The sequence below is a fragment of the Myripristis murdjan genome, chromosome 6 (assembly GCF_902150065.1).
Source record: "Myripristis murdjan chromosome 6, fMyrMur1.1, whole genome shotgun sequence".
In the NCBI taxonomy this organism is placed as follows: Eukaryota; Metazoa; Chordata; class Actinopteri; order Holocentriformes; family Holocentridae; genus Myripristis; species Myripristis murdjan.
Window position 1 is genome coordinate 19,013,408 of NC_043985.1, and position 26,681 is coordinate 19,040,088.

Genomic DNA, 26,681 nt, shown 5'->3' on the forward strand with positions numbered 1-26,681 from the left:
GAGGAACTGATCTGTAGAGCAGAGATCCAGCTGTGTTACTTTGTGTGATCATACTTAAGATGTGAAGTTCCATTACTGAGATCTGGTAAAGCATGTCCAAACATGTTTGAAGTGCATTATAGTGTCACAGGAGTTATGGCCATTGTAGGCTACAATTTGTTACAGTGCAAGCATATAATGAAAAACATTGCCAACGACAAAAATTGCACTGAGCCAAATACTTGTCATCTTAAGCCTTGGTATCTTGCCTCCACTTCTCTTCCCAGTTAATGTACCAGTTTATGCCTTCCTTTTTTCTACTGGTCACTATTTGAAGGCTACTGTTTGTGCCATGCAATTTCTGTGTTGTTTTGTTTGATCTCTTGTTCTTGTTTTTCCCTCACTATGTATTAGTGTTTTTTTTTTTGTGTATGTATAAGTTTTTTTTTCACCCTGCAAATGTCATTTCATGGAAAGTGTTCTCTGCAAGTCAGAGGGCACATTCAAGGGAGGGGCAAAAATAAAGTTTTATTTTCCCCAGGCAGGATTGTAACAAATGACTTCAGCAGTGAACTTCAACAGTGAAAAGGTTGGGATGTGAAACCTGCTCTAAGAATGCCACTCAATTGGTCAAGAGACCTAAAAATGCTGTTTAAATCAGAGCAACCATAAAAATATATTAATTTCTCTCCTTTGTCACCTTTGAATATAAATATATATTTAAATGTAATAAAGCAGAACATGCATCAACCATTTGTAACAGTGTGCCTTAAACATACTGCAGATACAACAGTAACTAGAGAACCATCAACTTCTACGTTTGGCATAATATAGTACATAAAAAAAGGTTATAAAAATGCTTCAGGCAGCATGAGAGAAAAACTGGAGATCAAGCAGCCCGACACTAACACAGCAAAGAGTTCCACAATGTAACAGGCAGCAGAGTTTGAGAAAGGCACTTTTCTGACACAAAGAGCAAAGTCTCCAGTTACATTGCACAGAACATAAACATAAGAGTGGATGTGGATTGACACATTCTTGATCGTTCTCTTCCTCCAGATCTTGAAGTGCCTGCAGAGTCACTCCGGAACGGCAGCAGCTGCTATCTCCACTTTGCCATGCATGTCCTGGTCGATTCTGTACAGATGCAGCACTGATCAGATTTCTGTATGACTGGGGAGCAGCAACATTTAACAGGCCTAGTCTACCTGCTAATGACAATAATAACAGTAAAAGTTACACTGCCAGGGATCTATTTTCTGAAAAATTACATGACATGTCAAAAACCTCAAGATGACACAAGTTAGCTCTAGATCCAAGATATTGCAAAGATGAGTCATCAATGATGTGACGTTAAAGCGACCACAAAGTACAGAACACTGCTACTATCTGAGGAGCAGCTGATCATAGCCTTCGTACTGTAACGAAAAGATTCATCACACTCCAATGAAGGTATCATATGCAATTTTAACATAGCAGGGGCCTTTCACTGAAACAAATGAATACATGATTTGATCAGTTGATGTTTTGGAGCTCAAAAGCACTGACTAAAACTTTATTCTCCAGTTAGTGAAAATACACACCAAACCCCTTTTATAACACTATGGCCCTATACCACTGGTGTGATTATTTTATTATCATTTCTTCATAGCTTGACATCTCTGAACATTCATATTGTGTAAGCACAGGTTACTTATCAGTAAAAAGAATAATTCTGCCTGTATTAGAAAGGCTGACAAAGGTTTGTGACAATTACCAAACATCAGCAGGGTGTGGGTGTGCAGTGAGTCATGCAAGGAGCTGTGAGAACGGGCAGGCCAGGTGTTCAGTGAGGGCTAGTTACTGAGGGGACCATGTGAGGACATGGCTACAGTGCAACCACACACCACAGTGACTAGTCAGACCACAGTCCAACGGTTCTACCCCATTTAGTTGTGCAAACATCAGGAAACATGAACATACTTACCGACCATGCACCATTTTAAATTCTAAACCTGTATTTTTAGAATACATTCTAGTGAGTCTACTGGGTGGCTAAAGTTACAAAATAGCACGGGACAATACATTAAACTTAACCCCAACCTCCTAACCATTCATAACAGGAATGACAAATTCTTCACTTGCCAACAGCATTGTGTACAAAGAGCAGTAAGAGAGAAATTCATTTTAAATGGCAACTCATAAACATAATGTTTTAAGCCACATTTTTATGACAGATATTGTTTTGTAGTTATCAATACAGAAATTCAAGAAATTTCATATGAATTTGTGTTGAAATTAAATTTACAGATTGGCTCAGTGGTGGGATTTAGTTTGTGAAACAGTCACCAAACTAGCTTTTTGACAGTCAAATATATACTTCACTCGTGTATTGAGAAAACTCAGATCAACTGAGAGGAAAATGTAGAATAATGAGAAAGAAAAATAATTTATTTTTGCTAGAAGGTGACTGGCGCTCAGGACAAAAACTTGATACAGACTGGGGTGTATAGTTGCATTCCTAAAAGCCAACCAATCAGTTTATTGTTAGTTTTGTGAAATGCAAAAAATGCCTAGACTGAAGCCCTGGGTGAAAGTGCATATACCTTTTACGGGTTTTCCTATTTTTTTCGTCGTCAAACCTTAAGGGGCAGGGAAATGGGGTTAAGGAATAGAGAAATACACAGCCAACTTCAACCAAACATCCAAAAGAGCACCTTAAACAACTGATAAGCAGAATTTATGCTGAGGTACTTTAAGCTGCCACGTGAATCAATACACATCAGGCTAAGCCGTTTCAGACAAAAACAAAAAATGAATTGTGCAGTGACTTTTCTGTATGAGTGAAATGCCACACCATATCAGAAAAGGTAGACACCACAAAATCAAGACAGGGATGTCATTTACATAAATGACAGAGGCAAATCTTCTGGTTTCAATTTTATTTGATTATACTGGATGCAATTCTATTTCACAAATGTTTCTGGAAGCTAATTACCTTTTAGGGCCTTATAATGGCAGGTCAAATTAAATTTAATATTAGTTTTGCCCCAAAAATTAGACTGCAGAATAAAAAAAAATATTTTTTTCAGCAAGATCTTTTACTAGAAAAGTAGTGTGCTGAAAAAAAGCTCAATTTTTTAGATATCTGAAAGACCGGTACATAAAAGACTGAAATACAACTGTATTTAAGGCCTTTATAGAAATAAAACAAGTTTTGGGGAGATTAGCCTGTTGGTCAACTTCAAAGTTAAAGGATGACAGAAGACACCAAAACCGTCCATATGCACTATTTACTCTGGTCCTCCATGCTAACACTTTAGCATCGTTTAGCATGTTATGTGATCATAGTTGTTAGTGGTTTATTTTCAAAAGGAAATACCTTAATATAGCTTCTGTAGTCAAAGGTTTTTTTGTTTGTTTTTTTTGAGAACCATTTCATGTGAGCAACGATGCATTCATTGACTGCACAATAGTTCTGTATCCCATCACCCACTAGTTTTGGCTCCTAAGTCGACATAAGTCATGTAACAAGTCTCCTGGTGAAACAACTCCCTAGATTAAAACAGTATGTTGTTTTTGAATAATATTTAACATAAAGTTGACCAAATTCTACACCAAACTGCTACTCTTACACACCACATTCACCATTTCATTTCAGAGCTGCTTAAGTTCTCGTTTTCTTACTTCTGAGATAATGCTGGTCACCTGAACATCACTTAACAGAGAGTGTGCTTAAGTCTTAGCATGAGGCACCATGACCTAATGGCAGAGTTGACCACAGGGCCAATCGCCCAAAGACTTTGTATTCCCTTCTGGCCTTGGATTTATATGCTATATAACCTTTTAGGACTTTTTTTTTAATGCTTGCAGACACCGTTTATATCTTTGCAAGAATGTAATTTGTCACAGATAAGAAGAGGAAATGCGCTGCCGTGTGGGTGTGGAGCATACTTACTGTTTGATACAATCTGGTATAGACACATACTCCATTGGAACCAATTCTGCCAGGTCTGTCAAGCTGTACACATACTTGATTTTCTGGCTAAATTTGGAGCTGAGAAAATCACAAGGACATATTCTGTGGTACAATCTGGAAGTTACATAAGATCATTGTTTAATTATTATTATTAATGTTGCACTCATGCCCTTAAAGATTAAAGTTACCTTATGAAGGGTTTTGTGAGTGCCAAGAGGGTACGGATAAACCAAGAGGGATGGACAATTATTAAAGACTTCAAGTTCTTCCTTAACCTGTAAAATAAAGAGGAAGGCAACAAAGATCTTGTCATGAGGCAGCTGTCTCTGAACTAAAGCAACAGTCTGCACCTGTTGTTAGAACAGCTTTTTTTTTTTTTTGTTTTTTTTAACTCAGACTTACCTCCTGTCTATTTGTTGATAACACTTTCTGAGCCAGCCCACAGTCGGCATCTTTTTTCTAGATGTCGCTCCATTCAAATACACAATCATATAGTTCTCAGCAACCAAAAGCTCCAATGTGCCAATGACATACCTGCGAGAGGAAAACTCCATTAGCGCAAGTAAAACTGCTCTCTCTTAATGCAATTGAAAAACAGACTCACTCACACACACACACACACACACACACACACACACACACACACACACACACACACACACACACACAAAAAAAAAGCAGAGTTCAAATTAATCCTCACTTGAATAGATTGTCCATGATGTATCGGTAATTTGGTTGATTGCTCTCAGGCATAAAACACACAGCAAACACAATGATGGCATTCAGCCCATCTCCATAGTAACCTGCAAAGGAACATTAAAATAGACATTTCAGTGGCGCAACACAATATTCCTTGTCAGAATTTTTATTTATATAAGTTTAATATTGAAAGAATACACTGATGTCAGTTACTGCTCACCCTTGCAAAAATTTGATAATTGCCCATCACTTTGGTTATGTGCTTTTGTGGAACTTAAAAGAACAAAGTCATACCAACATTTTTCATGTGTATCATGTGCCAACATTAAGGGGCAATGCCACCGACCTCCATGGCTGATAACCCTCTTGTAGGGTTCAATGGCCTTCATGTCCACTCTGTGCTCCTGGTCTCCGATGCGAAACACCCTCCAGCGGCGGCCCTCCTCCCTCTCCTCCATGGCAGAGTACTCCTGGACAGATTCCACACCTTTTCGTAGGAGGTCTGTTGATTTTGGCTTGGGCAGATCATCTAAAGGACAAGAACATTAAATCCACAATTTTGTGATTCTGTGGCTATGAGGTGTCTGGTTTTATCAAATCACATTTATTTTCATTTTAACAGTCTTTTGAGCAGTCTGGATTTCTCAAATCACTTTGCAAATTATCAGAATTTTTCAGTTCACATGCATTTTCATTTTCATCACTAGTTTTCAACAAGCATTTTCATCACATTCATTTTTCGTTTACTTACTTCAACCCTTCATATATGGATAGCATGAGCTTTCTCAATCACAAATCATATATTAAGCACCTTGTCTTGCTTCCACTCACGCTGAAGTCAGCATTGCCCTATGCTTCAAATATGCAGCAACCGTGTCCGAGATACTGACTGTGGTAGCCCACTGTGTGAGCCAGGCGGGTCATGTCACGGTATTCGTTAGGAAAGAGATTGCCCTGACAATCTAGAGCTGGAATGTCACATGGTAATAGGCTTGAAGCGATGTTCGATAATATCAAATACCGCTATATTTAGGACTGTCACAATTTTTTTTCATTATTGTGTGATCGCAATAATTTGAGCTGACTGCAATCATTTTGCATAAACATCAGTTTACATAAATAATGTTTCTATCCTAATGTCATGGGCATTTTAAGGCAGTCCTAGAAATATTGGAACAAACGAAATACAAATGAAGAGATATGTTGCCCTGGAGTGAAGGGTTGGACGGGTAGAGGACTAGACAGATGGACACAGCCATCCTTAGGCCCTGTGTACCAGCAGGGCAAAAAACACTTCCAACAAACAGTACCATGTGACATTCAAGCTCTATAGGTTTGTAGCATGGGCAATATCTTTACTTGCAAACAAGTCACTGGCAGTATTGCCAAATCAAACACAAAAATCGATTATTATGTTTGTTTTTTTTGTTTGTTTGTTTTTTAAACATCAAACATGCAACAAGCAGGGTGGAATATAGAAATATAGGACAAACAAAACAGAATCACACCAAAACACTTTTGTCAGGATCTGGTAATCCATCAAATGAATGATGTAAAATGTGTACTGTTTCTATTCAGCTTGCTGTTTTTGTAATATGCTCTAAATTAAAAGATAATTCTTATTTTTAACAAATGCCTTATTCTAGTAGTTTTTGCTGGCCATCCTGATGATTGATAATGTTCAAAATTACATCACTTACTTAACTAAAGAGCTGGACACAACGTAATTTTGCCAAGAAGAGGAATCTTGTAATTTTTCAGTCACATATAATGGAAATGAAAAGTAATGGTGGCAGTGAAAAGACAAAAAATGAAAGCAATCAGAAACACTATTTTTATGTAGTGATCAATATCTCTGCATCCTTTGATACAGAGGACAATTATACTATGTGCTACATCAGTGTATAGGCATATACTGAACTGCTTGTTTTAATGCAACAATTCACTTTTTTCTAGGTTAATATTCAAAGTCACTGAATGTTGCATAGTGTTGTGCTTTTGTTTAGGTCTATGTAATCAGATCACTCTCCCTCTCCACCCAGTTCTCTGCAGTCTTCACTAGTCGTAGCTGGAGTGGAAATCAAAATGGGGGACAGCCACTCTGGAAATCTTTTGGGAGGCAAACAATAACTTTTTCACATTTTGTGTTAGCAGAACGGAACTCCTTTTAACAAGACTTTAATGGAAATGACTAGAGTTATGTGTTAGGAGAAAATTACAAGAGCCATCTTATTTAGAATGATGCATTATATTCAATGCAGCATCTGATCTTTAAGAGCATTTAATGGGATGGGGTAAAAATAAAAAAATACGGTTTAATCACTTTTTGGGTTCAACTGTTAGAGACTGTGGCCTGGCCTGTACATTTTTAACATACAGCATCACTCCCAATGAACTTACAGTAAGGTAGGTAAAGCTGGACAATAAAGTAAGTAATGAAAGTTTGAACATAACCATTGGATGGCTAGTAGTTGAGAAAACTAGTATAAAGCTCAAGCAAAGCTTGAGAATCTAAACAATTTTACTGTTTCTTCTAATGTAAAAATAACTGAACTGCTAATTACACAGAAAATAACACTGTAATTGACAAATTATTGATTTTCTTCTCAAACAAAAAAATCATTGAGGGGGAAAAGAATAATGGCATGCTGATAAACATTCACCGAAAATAAAATAAAAGGCATGTAACACAGGACACCCCTTGATTTGTTCAAACAATGTAACTGAAGGCAGAACAAAATCTGGACAGTTTTGGCTGATTGACTCATGGCTGGGAGAAAACATGGGGGCTGTCCAGGAGACCTTACCACAAGGAAGTGAGAAACCTGTTGTTGGCCTGCAGCCTGTTTCCAGGCAGAGAACGGAAACAATTCTTCCAAGCGACAAAGAGGAAGGCAGCAGTGTGGAAACACAGAACAATACAGAACATTTTAACTACACTTAAGGCAGTAAAGTGCCAAATCAAACTCACAAGACTAAGTAAGGAATATGAACCCAAGATCTGAGAGAATCTCACCAGGGAATAAAAGACTTCCAGTTGCAAAATTTTGTGACAAAGCCAGTAAATAACCACAAGAAAATAAGTTTTTTTGTGAACACATCTCACACCACCATAAACACCATCTTCTTCCAATTTTAGTGTAGCTTTGGACCGGTCTTGCCAGTGCAACTTATGGCCCTTTTCCATTAGTATCTACTCGGCTCGACTCTACTCGCCTCGACACGGTTTAGGTGGTTTTCCATTACAATTGAGTAGCACCTCACCGTGGGTGGAGTCGTCATAGCAAGGCGGCGCACCGTCCAGCTCCCTCTGGATTCTTTGGGCCGCCACCAAGCTCAGAAAAGTCTCCACGTCTTTATTTGACCGCGGTAGCGGTTTGCTTGCCATTTTCCGACTTTGACAACTTCACTGGCGATCAATGCGCACAGCCACTGTTGCCGTTTTTTTTTTTTTTTTTTTTTTTTTAAATGTCGGGTTTTGCTTTCGTGCAGGAGTCGCTCTCGTCACTCCCTGTCCAATCAGTTGCCTGCACGGCGTTTACGTCACATTTTCAGCTCGACTCAGCTCGCTTGGAACCCCGGCTGAGTAGGTGCTAAATGGGACCTGCTAGCAGGTACTACCACCTAATGGAAAAGCTCTTAAACCGAGTAGAGTCGAGCTGAGTCGAGCTGAGTAGGTACTAGTGGAAAAGGGGCATTAAACTGAAATTAATTCAATCTTTATGGTTTGAAACTTTTGTGAATAAACGTGACAATACAACAATACAAATTCTCAAAGTCGCTCAAATGTTATGTAGAAAGGTGTCACCAAAGGACAAAGAAAAGCTTTTTTGATTGTCATTACCTTCCCATTCAAACTCATTGCTGTTGTCTGAGGGTGTGTCTATGTCATCAAGATCCAGCTCTGTACTTTCATCCAGCTCATCTGAGAGAAGGGAACCTTCACTCTGGTCCAGAGTGAGGCTGATCTCTGGAGCAGACAGTCTCTTCTTGGTTTTCTTGCCATGGGTGACTGCATAGCCTGGAGAGGATGCTGAGCCATTAGTGGGTAGTAAATAACAAATCTTAGGCCTGGAACACACTAGAAGAGATAAAAAATCTGACACATAAAAACAATCTTCACATTCTTGTGCCTCTCCTTACTACTACTACTTTCTGTGTTCACTTCACGACCAAACTTTTAATAGGAGCTTTTCAATTTGGATTTTTTTTTTTAAACTATCGTCTTTTTTTAATATTAGGGAATAGAATCTGATTTTGACCCTTTATTCCTACCTTGTTGGTGTTGTTGTTGTGGAAGGTTGTTCTTTGCTCATGGCAGCAGCCTTGGCAGGTGGAGTCTAGGCAACAGCCAAGCTGAGCTGAGCCAATAAATATCAAACATGTTTGATATCGGAGTGCCTCTGCTTGACTCTGTAACTTCCTCACATTACAATATTCTTGGGGAAGATTTTTGGCTTGGCTCAGCCTTCAACTGTGAATGCCTCCCCTGATTGTCTTAGTGACAACCAATAGGAATAAGAATAGTAATAATAGTGATATTAACAATAAAAACCTTTCCAAAAACAAGATTTACAGTGTGCTTTAAAATGTAAGAAAAAAAGACAGTGCCTAATCTTGAACCAGTTCTTCACGTTTCGACAGCCAAAACACTGCCTCTCTGCTTCCTCAGCAGCAACAACTCTTTGCTGGTCTACGACAAAGAGCCTACAAAGAACCACTTAGGTCTGGGGGCTGGATTATCAATCAAAACAATGCTTCTAATAGCCAAGTTGAGACCCTGCTGAGTACTATAAAATGTCAAAAAGCGAAGACATTTACAATGCTGTAATGGCATGGCTCTCTGGCCATCTGTAGCCCGTGGAAAAGCAAACTAGTTCTTAGAAGGTTCACAAGTTGAAACAACTGAACTGGCACTAGTACCAGCCCCGAACTAGCACTAGCTTCTTGTTGGTAAAAAGGGTCAAATTGAGGCTGAAATCTGTTTGAATAACATCATAGAGCCTAGTGTGTGGCTGAAGAATAATCAATATCATGGGTCAATAGGTCATTGTGACAATGCAGTTTAACACTGAATTTGTTTAGTTACCTGCTTCTCCTTCTCCGGAGGTCCCGGCAAAAAGGTCGTCATCAAGCTCCTCTTCTTCAGGCAGGGGCCTAACAACCAAACCAATTTGAGAGAAGACCTTGAACGTCTGTAGCTCATGTGTCTGTGAGACCACAAAAAGCAAATATGCTGCACGAATAACCACACAACTTGCAACTGTATGACAGTTTGATGCAATACCTTGGAAAGTCCTCATCCTGCCACTCTTCCTTAAGCTCAACCCCTTCCATTCTTAAGCGAGCCTCTGTTGTGGCGACTGACTCCTGGCGCTCCAGACTGGAAAAAATAAAAATACGTGTTATGGCATCTTGATTTCTGTGATGGTCTCTGATGACTAAAAGGCCCTCTTGTGCTATAAACTTTCCAAGCTCGAGAGCAAAGGTAACAGAAATTATCTGGAACAAACAAAATCTTAACACATAATTGCTTGTCTGCAAACTGTGGCTTGTGACTTGTACAATCCTGAAAGGTGGCCTGCGCTTACTGCCTTTTTAAAAAAAGTTTCTGATTCTGACATCAGGAGAGGAGAAGCATGACACGCCGTTGCGGCACCAACTGCTGAATAGATGCTGTGTGTTGCAGCACTAATCAATACTCCACTCACGGTCGCCGATGTTCATTAAGAATCTCCCTAAGAGCTGCAACTTGCAACTAGCTATATAATCAGATCACTGGCTTCTTGAAAAGCTTGCAGACTAAGAAGCAGTGTGTTCAGGACTTAGTTTGTACCATAAGGCTACTTACTAACGCTAATCATTGTATCTGTATCTATGGTGCACAGAGCTTGCTTTGATGCATTAATCACAAATGCGCCTGTGCTTGCACTCCCAGACACAAAAACATTCTAAGCATTCGGTATTCAACATTTCATAACATATCAGTTTAGCTGTTTGGTTATGTATGGTGCTAATCTCCATGTTACATTTGAAATCCAGCTGAGAGAGAGACGTGCCACAGGAATGTGGTTTCTTGAAACTGAACCCTTGCAGCCAAAGTGCAGTGGGCGCCTGGTGACATGTGGCCGCAGTCAGCCACATCAGAAGTCAAATGGGTAACAGGATGAAGGTTAAAAAAACAGTGAGGCACTAACTTAGTTGTGAGTTAAAGTAAATTCTAGATAAACAAGCTTTTTTGTGGTCGATTCTGAACATGTTGACTCTTGTGTTCTTGGGTAAGGCCCCCTTCAAACAAGAAAAGCTCTCACAATGTTACGTTTAGAAAAACATGTTTCTGAGTCCAAGCCATAATTCTCACCACCAGGTAATGAACAAACCACAAATAATATTTGCACAATTTATGTTAACTTGATTTTACCTATCAAATGGCAGATGATGGTGAAAGGACCAACATGAATGGATGCTGATCATATTACTTAAAAAAAAAAAAAAAGAAAAAAAAAAGAAAGTTAAATCAAACAATGTAAAGTTATTTATTCTTGGTCATGACTGAAATAAGATTTTAACAATCTTTGAAAAGCAAAAAAAAAAAAAAAGTATTATTGACTGTTGTTAGAAACCTGAGTATCTTTGTTACAGACATGATTTTCCTCCTCCTCACTTCTGTCTACACCTGTTCTTTCCCATGTCTATTCCTGGAGCTGGGTATCATTTCAATTTTACTGTTTCTTCTTATCAGTCTGACTTTTTAATTGCTTCCCCAATCGATTCCTACTGTATCCACTGTCAGGGTCAGAGACTACATACAACTTCAGAGAAGTAAACTTTGTGTATTACCCAAGAAAGACACTGCTGTGTAGTTATTTTTGTCTCTGAAAACAACTAAGGAACATTTGACATAACGCCTCACTTGAAAGAACATAATAGAAGAACAAGTGCGGAAAAAAGCATTAAATGTTGTATTGAAAATAATTAGATTCCCCTTTGTATTTTCCACTTTACTGGGATGTTCACAGAAAGTGCACCCATAATTACAGTTTTTCCAGCAAGATTTGAGGGCAGTATCTACTACCCATGTGACTGTTGGTGAGTTGCAGAGAAAGTGGGGAAAATCTAGGAGATAATGAGATAAAATACTGGACTTTTGGACCTACGGTGCAATCATTTGGCTTCAGATCACTTGGACTGTGCTGCACGTAATCATGAAACAATTTGTAGGCTAATCGTTTAGTTGAGAGCAAACAAATCTATTACAATTATGATGATCAAAAAATGGTTTCAGTCATTTATCAAATAGAAAATACAAAACATTTGCTGATTAAAATCAGAAATAGCTTGACTTTCTCTGTTTTATCTCAATATAAAATTACTACTTTGTGACTTTTTTGGCTGTTAGATAAATCAAGCTTTTTCAAAAAAAAAAAAAAAAAAAAAAAAAAAGACATCACTGGGCTCTGGTAACCAATAATGATCATTAGTTGCTGCCCTAGTTGTCTGGACTCATAAAAAAAAAAAAAAATGTTTCAAGCAACTTCTGCTGCCACAGAGCTGTGCTAGCAACCGTGCTGCATGGCCACACACTGGTGGGTTCAACTATGAAAATGTTTTGGGTGCCCTGGGTACATGCCTACTGCCTAACTATTATAAAAGCATAGCCTAATTTGGCTTTGGTGAAGTACTCTCTAAACATAAGATTCCTCAGTCAGTAAACCTGCTGATGTGATTAGTCTATATAATGACATTATTGGAGCAGACGCGCCACCAACAAGAGCACATGAGGTTTTCACACAGATCATCCCTGTTGTTTATTCCCATGGATCACAGAGGAAGAGCTCTCCTGCTCAATAAATCAGTCAAAGGTCGATCCAGGTGATGCTGTCTGTGATGTTGCTCACAGATAGTACAGGCTATAGCCTACAGCTACTGGAACTGGCTTTTTAACTTGGGAGTGTGTGGGAACAAACAAAAAAGAAACTACATACTATATTATACTGTCACTGCACTACATTCAAGACTGAAACTCAAAACACTGACCTATTCCTGAGATTGTTATGTTGTCACTGCCCTCTCTTACCACCATTAGTCATGTTGCAGAGCATTATGGGAAGCTTTTTTACTTCCTGGATGGTATCTTCTAAATACCTACTTAAGGATATGGGAAAATGGCATTAGATCCAGATATTTAAAACAAAATCCCAAGCCTCCAGTGAAACATTTTGCATTGTAAAGCATATCCCTTTACTCTTTCAAGAACTGTCAAACAGAAACTGCACCGACGGCCGCAGTCAGCACGTCACCACTTAAATGCTTACGCTCTCAAGCACTGGCAAACAAGGAAACAAATAACTTAACACATAAACAGGGCGTGACATCATTTTTATGCATCCACAGTTCAGCTTTCCAATAAATCTGCATGTTAGTTATTAATACAGAGAGCTGTGAGATCCCCTAAACATCTACTGATGAAGGCTGACTGCTGCTGAGCTCATCTATGGACTTCTGTGTGCCAAGAGGTCAAAATGCTCAGCAAGACTGGGCAAAATAACTGCCAGCTGAACAAAAACAACACTAATCGGGACAAGGATAATGAAGTAAAATTTAATAAAATCTACTCACACTGGAGCATTTGAATAAGGAGTAAGCAGGCATATCAGGTCTTAAAATGGTGCAGGCACTGCTTTGTGGGGCATTACTGTGTATTCTTGGAAAACGTTTTTTGGCATAATATTTTTGGATTACAATTTGTTGTTGCAATCTCCCAGTCACTGAACTGCCTAGGCTCACAAAGAAACCTGGGCCTGTTGAAGATTTTAGTAAAGCCAATATATATAAGATGTAGGCCTGTTTAAAAAAAAAAAAAAAAAAAGTGTACATAGATAAGCAGTTACTACCTTCCATTGGGCCCAGAAGTAAAGCACTGCTGGGGCAGATTCACTGGAGTTGAGCTTCTTTCCCTTGACTGTTTGTGTTCATTGTCTGGAGCTGTCCTTTCCTGTGCTGTGCCTCCTGTTTTGGTTAGACTCTCCTCAAGTGCCTCGTCGCCTTTTTCAGCTGTGTAAGCGGCGTTGTGTTGTAACTCGTCTAGTTCCTCCTCATCACCTTCTCCCGACACTCCGGACGATGAAGGACTTGACGTCTGTCTGTTTCCCAGCTCCTCATGAGTCCTCCTGGGTGTGTCGAGATCTGGGCTACCATTGTTCAAATTCATATCACTTACACCCTTCAACACCACTTCACTCTCAATCACATCCGATGCCATGGCTTTCTCCCGTCGCCTAACTCTCTGGTGTCAAACAGTCTCTTATACGGAAAAGTTTTGCTAACTGATGCCACAAACTCTGGCTTAAAACTTAACTTAAACCACTTAGCTAGCTACATCCGATTTACACAACACAACTTCTTTACAAGTTGGTAGCCAGTGCGCTAGCTATCACTAGCCGTCCAGCTAGCCAGGGAGACTCTTGATGTCGACAGCTCGGTACGCCAACTAACCGCATTTCTTCCCAGCAAACGGTGTTACATTTCTTACAGACTTCACAGATGGTCAACTTTTCTAAATGCGTCACAGCGCGAACTGTGCAGCCCTGAAAGTTTGCTCGCTTTGCTCAAACTGTGGTGCGCACTGATCCTACTTGTGCCTTTCCTTCCTTCCTTCCTTCCTCTTGAATCCGCTCCTGCCAAAGTTGCAAATGTTCCGCTAACAGCTTGCTGACTACCGTTAGCTAACGTAGCCTAGCCTACAATAGTGGCCAGGCTAATCTTACCCGGTTAAAGCTAGGTCGATTCTATTAAAACTAGTTAATTTTCAACATGAAGCCGGACACTCTGAAAGCCGTGGACATTACTGTATAAAGTATGGGTTAGTTTTACAAGTCCGACCTTCCATGAGTCTCATCTGTCCAGTTGTTCCGCTACACAGTGTTCATATTTGCTAACTTCACGTTAGCTGGCTAAGATGCCTACTTTTTTTGTTGCTTCTCTTCCAGCTGGTGCCCGTGAGCTCAACTCGAGTTGCCAGTTGCGTCTCAGGATTTGCAGCAGGTTGGTTTTTATAATACTCTCCACCGCCATCTGTCAAGCAAACAACAGCATAATAAACTTTAAATACACCCTTATATCTGTCTGTTAATTGTCAAGCACACTATTTGATCTCTGTGACAATGTTTATTTTTTTTCTTCTTGCATTAGACCTCAAAACAAAATTGGCATTCAGTGAAATAAAGATGCCAGCTGTTCTCGATGGCGTGGCCCTAAAACAAACAGTGTTGAATTGCTTCGCCCTCTCACTTTAGTCTAAAATCTCAGTCTCATAACAGAGGGAGACTGATTCCTGGATGTAAAAGTAGGTGAAATGCTCAAACCTGGCTCCCCTGCGCGTCATGATTTTTACTCCCCATGAGCCGTCGCGCTGCCACTGCCCCCTGCTGATCATGACAAGTAAAATGGTTTAAAAGCTAGAATCAGCTGGATCACTCATATCGGCTCTGCACCAGTGTTTCATTTATTAGATTCATTAGTTTATGGCTCCAAGGCACAGAAGATAAGCAGGCAGCAGGTCAGCTTCTGAAGGAGCAGCTGGCAGCTGAATTAAAATAAGCTAAACAAAATAAGTAGAGCACTTATTTGTCTCCAGCTTTGCATGGTCAAACATTACGCATTACCTGTGTATACTTTGTATCATCTGAGCCATTCATAAAAAATGTTTTGGAAGCAATACTTTGTTTTTGTCTTCGGTTAAAAAAAAAAAAAAAAAAAAAAAAAAAAATCTGCATCTTCTTTTAAATCACTCCTTAAAACTTATTCTTAGAAGAAGGCTTTCACATACCAATCTGTTGTTTCTTATCCATCTGTTACTGTTCACATTGTACTGTTTTTATTGGACAAATTGTTCTAATTTTTATTATATTTATTGTATGGTTGTTTTATCAGGTCCTATGTTTCACATTTTATTGTGTTTACTTTTTATGCTCCTCTCTTGACAGTGTGTATCATTTGTACTTGTTATCTAAAGCACTTTTCTAACTATGTTTTGAAAAGTGCTATACAAATAAAGTTTATTCTTTATTTATTATCATTATTATTGTTTAATAAATTATAATAGGTCAGTTTATTGGAATTTGTCAAGCAGCCAGCTGCACAAAAGAGCAACTCTAACCTCAGCATTTGTCTCACTTTACATTTGGATTTCAAAAAATAATGAATTAGTTTATTTTATGAGTTGGCTGTTGGTTGGATCACTGCTAAATTGTAATTTTATAGTTGATTATTGTGAGAAAAAAAAAAAAAAGCTTAACAGTGATGTTTGATTGCCAGTCTGCTATCCTTGCTATGCTTGTGTTAGTCTCTCTGCCTGACTTCAACTGGCAGCTTGTAGCTCATTATAACATTTTCCTAGAAATTCTGGGTATGCTATTACATTTTTCAAAAAGTGTATATTTACATAAGGACATTAGATTTTTTTGTGTTTCATGACATTATACACAGGCTTTGAGGCAGCCAAGTAACAGCCATTCGAACCTCAAGTCCGTCCTCCTGCCATCAGTGACTGATCAATCTTTGCCACTAGGTGGAGGCAGATGATTACTATATGCCTGAACTCTTGAGGACATACAGTATTTATTAATAAAAATCAGACATTGCCATATCTTCAAGTCCCATGGAAAACGAACCTGTAGCAAAGTCTGAGATGCAATGCATAGAAATTTGTACATGGCTCATATTTTTCGAATTATGTTTTAACCCATGAAAAAGGAGAAGAGATTGTTATATTGACATTTACCAATAATATCTTTAATCTGCCTTGTGATTCAGACAGTATTACACCACATTTGTGTTGTGATATTCTCCTATTATCGTTCTTGCAAATACACTTCAAGTGAATCCTTATTATTAGGAGGCCTGTTCGCTTCTAGATAGATGCTGTTACTTCAAGTGTCAGCCTGATTGAGCTTTAAGAGCATCAGCTTTGGCTCAGACTTCCTTACACCGAGAAAAGTCCGCAGCAACAAATGCACCATAATTCCTCTTTTGGGGACAGTAAGTTTTAATTGCCATGTTTTATTATGAGGTCTAGTGGTGAACAGGGAGAGGCAGCTATAGATCTAATATCATGATGAAGGCTGGTTAATTCCCCCTCTGTGTGCAGCGGATCATTCAGTGTAATTTCTAATTAACACATTGCTATTTACTCTGTTGGATCATTAGGCCTCATCACAAAAGGATAATCCAGTCAAATTGGGAGTTTATGCTTCCCTTCCACTTTCCACTGTGGTACTGTTTGCTAATGAGTTACATTGCAATTATCCAACAAATAAAGACAAATGTTGCCCGTTAAGCCAAGACAAATCTATTGAGCCAGGCTATACCAATTATAGAGTAGAGTTGGAATAATTTATCCTCTTTCTTTCTTCATTTATAGCTGAAATGTTTAAGAAAAAATATCAATAGAATATAAAGCATAACACCGAAAGTTTGATTACTTATGCGTTTTGATGTAAACTCTCGCTCTCCTTTGTTTTTGTTTTAGTTGTTATGCTGATGCTGTAGAGCTCAGTTGTTGTTTTTTTCCACAGTGAGAAAAAGAAACTGTCTGTCAATTTAGTTTGATTGAACTTGTTTTCTCCCAAGTTTGCTTTTTCATCACCTTTAAAGTTAATCCTCCAAATGTTTGATGTTGTGCTTTTTTGACACAGAAGATAGTGAGGTGAATGCTAAAAATATGATAAATGATGCAAAGGTTTTTTTTGTTTTTTTTTTTGAGTAAAAAAATCCTCCCAGAATAAACTATTGCAAAGCCTAGACAGAACCACCGGAAAACAGTTGAAAGGGCAATATTCTAATGTTTGAGTTTCATTCAGTCGCTGCTCATTACTGTAAACTTTTCTCCTCAACACATGAGTAAGTGCAGATGAGCATCTATTGTTGTGCATAAATCTGCTGCAGCCAAGAGTTAGTTTCAACAATAAAGGATGAAGATGCATTGTTTGAAGCTGGATGAATCCAGTTCTTCTTTTTAAAAGTAATAGAAGAACTCCACAGCTCACCGCAGATACCAACAGACCCCTCCTTTCATCATGAAAGGAGGGATGAATGTTATGATCAGAGATGGAAGCTGTAACCTATTTGTGAAGCAGTATCATTAGGGAGGTTCTCCAACCAATTTCCATAAGTGGGGTAGCGGGAAGTATTTAGGCTACTCGAAGTATATCTCTAATGAGAAAAGACAAAAAGGATTCATGTGCATGTTTTATGCAATCTCTTTCTGGGCGTAGATGAATAATTATTTATGATTGCAAAGCCTAAAAGGGAGGCAAGGAGATAGCAACTGCAAAGAGACTGGTAAAAAATTTAAAGAGGAAGTTAAATGAATATTTAACGGAAGATGAAATATTTAATGGAAACAAATGAGCAAAACATTTAAAGCAGCATGATAAATAATAGTGAGTGTCATTAAAGTGGCCCTCATAATTTGTGCTATTTGCTGCAGTAGCCACAAGGTCTTTCAGATTCATACCACACTCACAGTGGTGTGAACTGAGGCTTCAGACAATTGTTATCCACATGCCAGTCATAACACAGGCATACTGAGTCTGTAACCCAGGGCTGACCGAGGAGCTGAGAAATATTAGGCTTGTGGTTTGTATAGATGCCACAAGGCAAAAGCCATTAACGTTTTACCAGTCCTCTTCAAGTTGAGGTTAGGGTCTCTGCAAAAAAAAAAAAAAAAAAAAGAATTATATAATCAAACATATTCTGAATATTGTTGCAGTGGGTTTCTCATTAGACATTCTGCTTTAGGATTTATTTTAATGTCACTGTTTCAGTGTGATAGGGTATGTTGAGATAAATCTCCGTACATTTTCTGTGTTTTGTGAAAGTCACCAAACAACATCAAAAGCAAAATCTGGAGTATATGCATCAGCACACGTTCATTTGTTTTCTAAATGTGAAAATAATTAAATCAGCAAACAAATAATTATTCAAGTCAATGAGAACAATTATCTCAAAGACACCTCTGAGACTTGGATGTGCATACTGAATTGATTAATTATCCTGCTAAAGATAATTGAGTGGAGCTAGATCTTTGACTGCGTCCTCTCAATATACTCAATTTTGATCTCAACAAGAATATAATTGCCGTCATCATTTATTTGGACTTCGTGCACAACATTGTTCATGAGTTGCCTATCACAAACCAAGTGCAACGCTGTGACAACGTGTGCAAGTTTTGATCATTATCCTTTGTAGTTTAGTTTTGCATTCATTGTTATCAACAGCTCCATTTATTCCAGACTTACGAGGATAAAATCTAAAAGTGAGCATGACTAGAAATCAAATGGTAGCTCAGGCTTGTCGTGTGTGACTTTTTTTCTCTTAGGTGCTATGCAATATATCCTTTATTATAATGCCTCATGAATAATGGAGCAGTGCACTGACCTGTGATCTTCATGTAGTCTGTCCAAGTTCAACTTTGTCAGTGCCGCTGTGTCATGCCCTCAGTAACCTGTGGACGGACTATTACTTACTTATAAGCCAGGCTGCGTCAGAGATCATTACCCCTGTGAATGATGGGAAGGCAGCCTGAGCCCAACAGCTTTATTTCCCCGCTCAACCCAGTGGACGCAAGACATCACATCCTGTTAACACCATGGCTCTACCATAAAGATATGCTCTCTCAATCAGCTCCCTCTGTCTTGATCGCCACTGAAGGGCCATCATTCACCAGCAGCCGGTGCAGGAGCCATCCATATTCACTTGTGATTGACGCCATTTAGACGATCCTGTCAGAATCACTGTGCTGTTTATTCCCTCTAGGGAACACTTTGCTGTTTTGCAACTAAGGGATTTTATGAAATATTTATGTTTACTATCGTCATGAGCAGGTTCATGCAATCAGTCTTTCATTGTGAGCAAATATTGGTCCATTTCATGTGGAATCTTTCAAATGTTGAGATAAATTGAGTCAGGTTCAGTTCACACTTTAATCACAGTGAACACACGACCAGCCATTGTCTCTGTCTAGATGAAGGTCAGTTCATTTGGTATGGGTTTGCTTGTCATAACATTTAATCGTTACATCCTTATGATCCATTTACAGGTGAAATCAGGTTGATATTTTATGTAGAAGCACACGTTCCATTCAAGGCCCTATATTCTATTAACCTGTCCTTCCTTTTTGGATTCTTTCTAAGATAATTCCCACATGGCTTAGCCTTTGATAAATATGCTTTTAGGTCTGCCTAATTAATGCATTCCGCCGTGATTTTCTTTGCTTGTCACCCACTCTTTAACCTCATAGCGAAGGAACAGACTTTTCCTACTCAAATTAAATGTCCTCCGAGACCCTGTACATGTGTGAGCTAATGATGTAGTGAGCTCCACAACTTGATATCTTAAGGGCCTTGTTGAAATGTTTTGAGAGAAATAAATTATATGACCTGACTATTATGGAGTGTGGATATTTTCCAAGCAAACATGTTTTAGTTTATATGTCTGTCCTCAGTTGATATTTACAACCTTTTCAGTCTTATAAACCCGGAAGTTTTGCTTAATTTATTTTTTATTCGAGGAAGTGGTGTGCAGTAAACAGAATATCAATCACAAACTGTAATTGGAAGTTCTTCTAGCTGTTTTATTGTCAGTGTAGCAAGGTAATGATGTTTGATGATTTGTGCTATAGGGTTATAATCTGCATCATGTATCTATGTTATCTACAAGGGTATCCCTTCACTTTACATTGAAACTTGAAATCAAAGCCAGCCTCATGTATATTTATACAGCTCTGACTAACTATCATGTCTAAAGCTATGGAAAAAGTCTCCAATAGCTGGCCTGACTCAGTGGTGTTGAGGCAGCATTTCTGAAGAGGCACTGGAGGAAAAGCTCCCACTACCATTCCCAGTACCATCCCCAAATTAATTACAGCAATTCAGCATTTTTAAATGTACCACTCAATTTTTCCTTTTACTGCCAGCATAATTAAAAATTGCAGCCATGTGACCTAGGGACCATTTGTAGGTATAATAAATGGGATAAGGTGGTGATCAGAAGACTCATGGAACTAATTCTACGTGATAAGAGAAAAGCCAGCACTATAGTCTGCAGGGCCGCAATATAACACCTAGTTTGTCACGGCCAGCAAAGTTTAATAAAACTTAACACATTAAAAATTACAAAACAAAATGAAGCTTGCACATCTAAACATTGTTTACAGCAGATCACAAAAATTAACTGATATGTGGCAGCTGGGAGAAAGTTACTCTGTACTTGAGGACTTTTGGGTCACAGACTCAGGTTAGCACACAGGTTTGCATGGTTACAGTAAAGGCGTCTCCAAATCAAATGTAAATAAAATGTTTGCACGTTTGAAACTTGAGAATTATCCTTTGAAAGAAAACACCACTCTGGCAGCTTTTTCATTTGTCTATCACTCTGTCAGAGTCAGACTTTTATGGTTCTCTCATTTGGCTTTAAGTTCTTAGGATACAACATAAGCACACTATCTGTTTGAGATCATTTTAAAAAATCATGGAGGGCTCCCACAGGGGAAATTCATCATCAAACAATCAAAGTTCTAAACCAAGTTTTCTTGTGGATAGAAAAAATATTTTAAGAGCCATGTGACATTCCTCATGGCAGTTCATGAGGCCTTCCTGAGAGCTGCTGAAGCTGAATCCATAGCTTTAAATAAGTTGGTCTCTCTCTCTCTCTCTCTCTCTCTCTCTCTCACACACTCTCTCTCTCTGGCCATGCAGACAGAAAGACTTGGACCTCACTGCAAAAGCTAATGGGGAGCCAAATAAATTTAAGCCATATTGATGCTTTCAGATGGTGAAAAGCAGGCAGGCAGACAGAAGACAAATGGACTAGGAGAACACATAAATGATGGCATCTTTAGTAATACTGTGATAGTTTGTTTATTCCTATACACTGACATCTGTTTTTGCTTTTCCCTCCGTGCAAGGAGGACAAGGTGCAGGGTCTCCTACTAATCAGTGCCCTAGTGGTGGCACAGACCTTTTTTTAAAGAGTTTGCTTAAGGGTATGTCAGTGGATGCTTGCCAACATGGGGCTTGAACCCTTGAAAAAATGCTTTTTGGCATCTTGCTTTTTGTTTTTATCAGTGACATGGTTGTAAAGACCCATAGAATTTTTAGGTTCAATTTCTTTGAGTCCAGTTTATATATATATATATATATATATATATATATATATATATATATATATATATGAACAATATTAAAAGGTAAAAGTCAGGAACTGATTATAAAACAAATTGTAAGACAAAACAATAAATACAATTAAAAAAGTTAAAATCAGTAACTGTTACAGTCAATAAAATCAGCAATTAAACCTTGGGACTGTCTCAGTGGTAATGAGGTCATCTTGTTTTTGAAACCCATTCCAAGTATCAGTAGTGTAATAACAGAGCACAGATCTTCCTAACTTCCTAACTCTATGAATTTTCGGCACCTGCAGGGTGAACCACGGCTGTGAGCGGTTACAATGGCCAAAAAAACATTCCAGTGAAGCGATTCCAATGAATACATGTAAGGTGCTTGGTACTAAAACATAGACAGGAGCAAGGAGTGTCAGGGAGGGGAACAACAGACACGAGTCAGACGGAGGAAAATGGTAGAATTCACTAATAAAATAGCAGAATGAATGAGCATGTTTTTAAGTTTCAGATATCCAGAGAAAGCTTGACTCACCAAAAGAGTCTGCTGAAAAAAACACTTTTCTCTTCACAGGAGATTTTCTTCACCAACTTCACTCCCAGCTTGCCTCTAAGAAGAAGAAATTTAGTTTTGACAAGTGTGCAGTTGACTGTTATCATGTCTCATCACTTCTGGGTGCTGCAGTCCTCAATATTCAAATTTACCTCCTGCTGCCGTTTGAGGCCACCAACTTCCAAATTCAGTGGTGCAGCTTTAAGTGCATCTGTGTTGGGAAATTACTGCCACTCAGTGGGATGGGTCAGTCAGTTTATGCCTCCTCAGTCCTCACACTGCCTTCAAGACAGAGATTTAACATCATATATGTTGTTTTTATTGATAAACTTCAGTCTATGGTCCGAAGATGCCATTCAAATTAGCTCATTGTGTTCATCTTATGGGGCAAATGTGCCAGGTCAGTATAATGCAGGCCATGTGGCTGTATTTCTTTTTTGTGTTAACATTAATTCTGAAGCAAAGGGAAAAAAGGAAAACATGCTTTAATCCAGTGATTGCACTTGGAATATGTACTGAGGACACTTGTTTAAAAGGCCGGCACACTAACCACAACTCTATTAAGATTTCTCACTTTATGTAAGGCAAAAATAACAGTTTGATACAACACTGAACACCAAAACAACTTCACTGTTGTAGAGCCACAGTGAGAACGTCAAGAAGCCTTCAAATCAAAGATTCTCCAACCTTGAAGAATCAGCCTGTCAGTGCACTGATCTTCATTTACAGTGAGCATGAGGACACTGAGTGATGGGAAGAAGCAAAACTTATAATTACTCTCTCTGTCACTTTTTTATGATAAATGTTTAAGTAATCATCCACACAAAACAGTAAATATCTTGTACAGAAGCTGCAATTTTCCCCACTCTGCCTCGGTTTCTGGCCCTATAAAGAATTTATTCACAACTACAGCCAAACAATGTGACTACAAAATTCTTTTCCTTGTCTTTTAAAAAGATGAAATATTTTCTCTTCTATGTAATACTCCTCTCTGCATTTCGAGAGATACTGACCTAAAAAGGTTGATCAAAGACTGTTGGAACTCTACAGCCTGCAGCAAGCAATAAATTGGTCCATTCGATGTTTTGCACTGACAAATTATTCTCCAGAGTCCTAACATTCTTGGTAGCAACTCAATTAGCAAGAGACAGATGTAGCAAGAATTCACATTTATGTTTCATAGATGTTTCAATATTTTATTATTTTAGAGCATGTTGGCGTGGACCTTTTTTATGTCATGGAAATAATAACTATTTGCTAATTCTAACATAAAGTGATAGTTGTTTTGGTACGTAGTGCAGATTTACGAGAAACTACACTCTGTATAAATCCCTATAGGCTTTTACACAATGTTGGAATGGCCTTAAGCATCCTTGCGCTTTTATGTGGCTGTTAAAAGCCAATATTTCTTATTTTGGCTGAGGGGAGACTGATCCTGCTCACTGTCAATGTAAAGAGAAAACCAGAATGTCGACAAAACAAAGTGGAAATACATACCTAAGAGAGAAAAAAATCACATATTAATGTTACCCTTTTACAACTGTGGAGTTTACATATTCAAACTTCATGAAATAGGATGGTTCATTTCAGTCATGTGACATGAGAGGTTATCTGATTGATCACTCACAAACAGCAAGCCAAGTTTGAAAAAAGGCTGAGTATTCATTGGTCAATCTGTTTAAAATATTTTATATATGGTTGAATGCTGGTTTATTAATTTTGTCACATTAGTTGGGTGATTAGAATAAAGTGAGATGACAGGAGCATAAAACGCTGAAATAAATTCACTATCATCTCAGGAGAGAATCCTGATTCACTATCACCTGGTCCTCTTTGCACGTGGGATTACAGACTGTCATTAATATACATTGGTCCCACTTGTCTATGTTTGGACGTATGATATTAACCCTTAGAAATGTTGGTGACCTTTTGCATAAGACCATATGGTTAACAGTGAGCGATCTCCGTGCTTTTCAAGCATCATTTACCACAGAAAGGCATGAAGACAGAGGGATTTACAGCACAACTCAACTAAATGTACAAGACCGGTAAAAGAAAGAAAGAAAAAACACTCAGTTCAAAGATTTCAAAGTCATATCATGCATTTGTTATTTATTTATTTATTTATTTATTTATTTAAAAGAAAAGTATGAATTTCTGTACATAGTTAGAATTTGCCATTGGTGGAAAAAAAACCCCAAACAAATAAAAAACAGCTTTGAATGGAAAGCCCTGATGGTGTCTGTTAATCATACACTGAATTTTTTAGATTCTTGAGGTTTATCAGTAACATAAGTATATGATTATTTTCATGTTTTGGAAATCAAATTAAATCAAATCAAAAGTTTCATGCTGATTTTCTTCTCTGTCTCACAGGATGTTGAATCTGTTAAGTTATTAGGTAGTTCCAAGGCATCTCCTCAGATAAAAAATAACACCAGCTTTCTAGACATGCTGAGCATCAAAACACATGGTGCTCTTTGTATTATGCAAATATGAAATGAAACCGCTTTATGGTCTCACTGTACGTTTGCTCAGAACATCTGAGGATACCAGAGTGCATAATTAACTGCCAATGAAATGTTCCCCCGAGTCAGTCTGTCTGCTTTATTAGCAAAGTAATGCAGTTATTTTTAATTGGCCATTTCATTGTAAACCAAATTAGATAAAATGACATAGGTTGCATTGCTCATGAGTAAGACAGTCTATTGTCTTCTTTACTTTTGTGTTTTGTAATGACATAACTGTACTCATGACGAATGAGATCGTATTACCTTTATCAAACATAGAAGATGTATTATAAACTGTGCTCCAGGGGTGGAGCTAATGCTGGGAAAGTAATGCTTTGGGGTCCCCTATTTATCACAAGTACTATAGAATATGCTATATATGCTACATTTAAGTGCAATACAATTTGACCCCCCCCCAAAAAAAAGTTGGTTGGTTGTAGTTTTGAACCGCACTATATGCATTTTATATGAGCTGTATATTACACATTATACCAATATATATGTCTATCATTAGGGTCTTTTATGTCAATATGGGTTCATGTCAGTATAGGTTTATGATATGATATGATATTTTATGTCAGAATGTACCAACAGATGCAAGTGAAATAATATTTTATGTTATTTTAAAATTGCCTCCTCTATATATTTTAATGTTTGGCCACACCAAATAAAGAAAATGACTGGATATAGACTCAAAGCATTATTTAGAGCCACAACAGGGCGGAGTTGCAGAAGCACTAGTTGGGGCTGTAATACTTGTGTTACTCGTTCCAGCCCTAGATGGAGTTGAAAGTGTTGAATTATTTAGATCAAAGTGAAAGTTAGGAAAGAAAAATGAAGGCAAAAGGCACCCTTTGTGGCATTACGCGAGACTTTCTTGAGATTTGTCTTGCAGCATAGCTTTGAGAAGACAGAGGGCTGAAGGGGAGCTGCGAGGACATCAAACAGATCTGCCTTGTCTTGAAGGAATACTGGAGACTTTTTGGTAAGTGGGCCTGTCTTTTTGCTGGCATAGATTTCAGAGTCGGTGCTGCACTTAGCAGCAGGGAGGCACCAGCGGAGAGCTACCTGGATAGCCTTCCTAACCACAGACCTCTCCCAGAATGGATCATTAGCATTGTGCCAAAGATGGATGGCAACTTTCTGCACGAGTTGCTGGCCGCCAGTGTAAGAGCAGGGGGCAGTGTTTCCTCTGGTCCCTTGGCCTGCTTGCTGACCTGCTCCTGGGTCTTAGTTAACATTCAGGGGGCCCTGACCTGAAAAGCAGGCTTGGCAGCAGAACCAAGGTCCCATCCTCCCCAAAGAAATTAGAGGTGGTAATCTTTCAGGAACAACTTGCTAACCTTCCCAGACCATGTAAATGTAATAGATGCAGCTGATCGCCCCGCTTCTGCATCCCAGCCCCTCTGTGTCCCCCTGTCACTGGCCATGGTGGCTTGTGTCCAATTTGTGTGTATTTGACAGCTCAGAGGTGACAAATGATGGCCGGGACTAAAAGAAGGTTACATTTAAACACAGCACAGGTCAATGGGGTAGGAGGCTGACTGCTAAATCATTGTCAGTGAAACTAATGATACAGCATTATAAGACAACAGGGCACAGTGAAAGATAAAGTGCAGCATGTCATACTGATACTATAATCAACCAATGTCTGTTTCAACCCCACATTCATCTTGATTTTGCATAGACATTCACATATTCTACTCCTGGCTGAATGGAAACGCTGTGGAATTCCATACAAATAGCTGTTTATATGGCCGGATCCTTTTGTGCAGAACAAAAATATCATGATATTATGGCTCT

At 38.5% G+C, this 26,681-nt stretch overlaps 1 protein-coding gene across 3 annotated transcripts; it reads right to left on the bottom strand.

Moving 5' to 3' along the window:
- Positions 1 to 481: 481 nt before the first annotated feature.
- Positions 482 to 14,705, bottom strand: bnip2 (BCL2 interacting protein 2). Of its 3 annotated transcripts, XM_030053690.1 has the most exons (12): positions 13,531 to 14,695; positions 9,924 to 10,019; positions 9,726 to 9,793; positions 8,481 to 8,657; positions 4,983 to 5,165; positions 4,638 to 4,740; positions 4,340 to 4,471; positions 4,126 to 4,212; positions 3,917 to 4,015; positions 2,565 to 2,600; positions 1,946 to 1,973; positions 482 to 1,116 (listed from the first exon to the last, which is right to left on the bottom strand). In XM_030053690.1, the coding sequence occupies exons 1-11, from the start codon at positions 13,896 to 13,898 to the stop codon at positions 1,961 to 1,963; spliced, it is 1,362 nt and encodes a 453-aa protein (XP_029909550.1). In that variant the 5' UTR covers positions 13,899 to 14,695; the 3' UTR covers positions 482 to 1,116; positions 1,946 to 1,960. The 3 variants fall into 3 exon arrangements, with proteins under 3 accessions (XP_029909550.1, XP_029909551.1, XP_029909549.1); XM_030053691.1 differs by lacking the exon at positions 1,946 to 1,973 and having other exon boundaries at positions 13,531 to 14,705; XM_030053689.1 differs by lacking the exons at positions 1,946 to 1,973; positions 2,565 to 2,600 and having other exon boundaries at positions 13,531 to 14,702.
- Between the last annotated feature and the right edge of the window lie 11,976 nt (positions 14,706 to 26,681).

Bases quoted from the DNA above. Each gene is read 5' to 3' on its own strand.
- bnip2 (XM_030053691.1), bottom strand. From the start codon at position 13,898: ATGGCATCGGATGTGATTGAGAGTGAAGTGGTGTTGAAGGGTGTAAGT. The intron at 4,741-4,982 runs GTCGGTGGCATT...GTTCCTTTGCAG, and splicing joins GAGGGTTATCAGCCATGGAG to GTTACTATGGAGATGGGCTG. The intron at 1,117-2,564 runs GTATATGCACTT...GCATCTGTACAG, and splicing joins AATAGGAAAACCCGTAAAAG to AATCGACCAGGACATGCATG.